Consider the following 1,760-nt stretch of genomic DNA (forward strand, 5'->3'; position numbering starts at 1 on the left):
AAATATTTATACAGATTAAATAACGAAAAACCATTATTTGAAATGGAGAAGTATCAATAAGTTCATGGATGTTTAAGGAAAGAACTGCTCTCTGCCTCTGTCTCTCTCTCCATGAAGATTTTCCTTAAAATACTCAAAAAAAGGATTAGGGAACAAAATATTGTTAATCACAGATGATGAGTAATGGGCAGATACAGACCTATTTAAAATTCCTAAGATATCAAGGTTTCACAGAGAAGTTGTAAAATTTGAATTAGAAAAGACAAGTAATTGAAAACACAAAGGATAACGCACAACTATGGCAAAAGGATACAGACGTGACTTCTGACATCACTGCGAAGTCCTTTACGGACAAATTCATACGCTTCTTCTCGTTTTCCTAAACAGTTCAACGTTAACCCTTTCATTGCCAAAGTCTCTGAAAAACAATTTTAGCCTCTGTTCACAAATGAAAGATCCCAGTTATTCGCCCAGCACTACGTCAGGACGTGAGATCTAACGCTCTCCTACTGCAGTAGTAGCACAAGCCTTTCTCCCCAGCCCCAGGAAGCAAAGGCAGGCCAGTGCTCAGAGGCAGAGGCCAGTCTGGTTGGTCTACAGAGCAAGTTCCAGGTTACACAGAGAGACCCTGGCTTGGAAAGAAAACAAAGCTGAAAACCAACCAAACAACAAAAATAAAGTAGTACTAATGCCCCAGCAGTTTTATCTTCCTCACAAAGGTACAAAAAGTAAAATCATTCTTATATATTTGCATCTCTCCACCCCACTGAAACCAACTTTTTTTACCGTAATGTAATTTATACCTCACAAAAAGAGTGACTACCTATATAAAGACATATGTTGTAATCATAATCACCACCTTCAATAACCCAAGTCCTGTTCTAAAATGCCATAGATGGGAATGGAGTAGCTACAATGTCTTCTACTTTTAGAAGAATCTATATAGAGGAATTTATATGACCCTCCTGAAAACATTAACAAAGCAGACATCTTAATCCTCCTGAATTAAACTACAGTAGTTCCACACTTTGGCAAGGTCAATTCATTTTTGTGTGTGTCTATATGTGTTTATGTGTGTGAGTGCAGGATTAGCATGTCAGGTATGTGGAAGCCAGAGGACAACTTGAAATGTCATTCCTCAGTGTTCACCTTAAGGCGGGTCCCTTTGCTTTTTTACCAGACTAGCTGGTCTGTGAGCTTCCAGGACTCTATCTCCACGTCCCATCTCACTGTAGAGGCAACGGGATTATAGACTTTTACAGGCTTTTACAAAGGCTCTGGATATGCTAATCCCAACTGCTCAGCAAGCACAAGGTCCACTAAGCACTGCTCCATCCCACTGAGACCAATTCTAACCCATCATAATCTAGTTCATAACCTACAAAAAGCATGACTCTACTTAATTAAAGATATACGGCATAATCATTACAACCATATTCAATACTGAACAAATTCTCTTTTTGTTTTTTTCAACAATTCTACTTAGGCTAATTAACGTCAGTTTGTATTTGGAAAGTGTAACATAGGACTACAGAGGAGCAACCCAAAAAAAAATGTTAGGAAGTAGATGAAAGATGATTTACAATAAAACACTTCTCTGAAAACTCCACAAAGGAACTAAAAAACAGTGATTTTCAAAATGATCTCTGTAGCCGGGCGATGGTGGTGCATGCCTTTAATCCCAGCACTCGGGAGGCAGAGGCAGGCGGATCTCTGTGAGTTCGAGACCAGCCTGGTCTACAGAGCGAGTTCCAGGACAG

General features: G+C 39.3%; 1 protein-coding gene across 1 annotated transcript in view; it reads right to left on the reverse strand.

The window, feature by feature from the left end:
* The window catches only part of Naa16 (N(alpha)-acetyltransferase 16, NatA auxiliary subunit), a 54,740-nt gene that overhangs the window by 47,630 nt on the left and 5,350 nt on the right, over positions 1-1,760 (reverse strand). Inside the window, exon 3 of the mRNA XM_005366039.3 lies at positions 314-418. Coding sequence (XP_005366096.1) covers positions 314-418 — 105 coding nt within the window. The remainder of the gene's footprint in view (positions 1-313; positions 419-1,760) is intronic.

The sequence above is a fragment of the Microtus ochrogaster genome, unplaced genomic scaffold (genome assembly GCF_000317375.1).
Source record: "Microtus ochrogaster isolate Prairie Vole_2 unplaced genomic scaffold, MicOch1.0 UNK6, whole genome shotgun sequence".
Taxonomy (NCBI): domain Eukaryota; kingdom Metazoa; phylum Chordata; class Mammalia; order Rodentia; family Cricetidae; genus Microtus; species Microtus ochrogaster.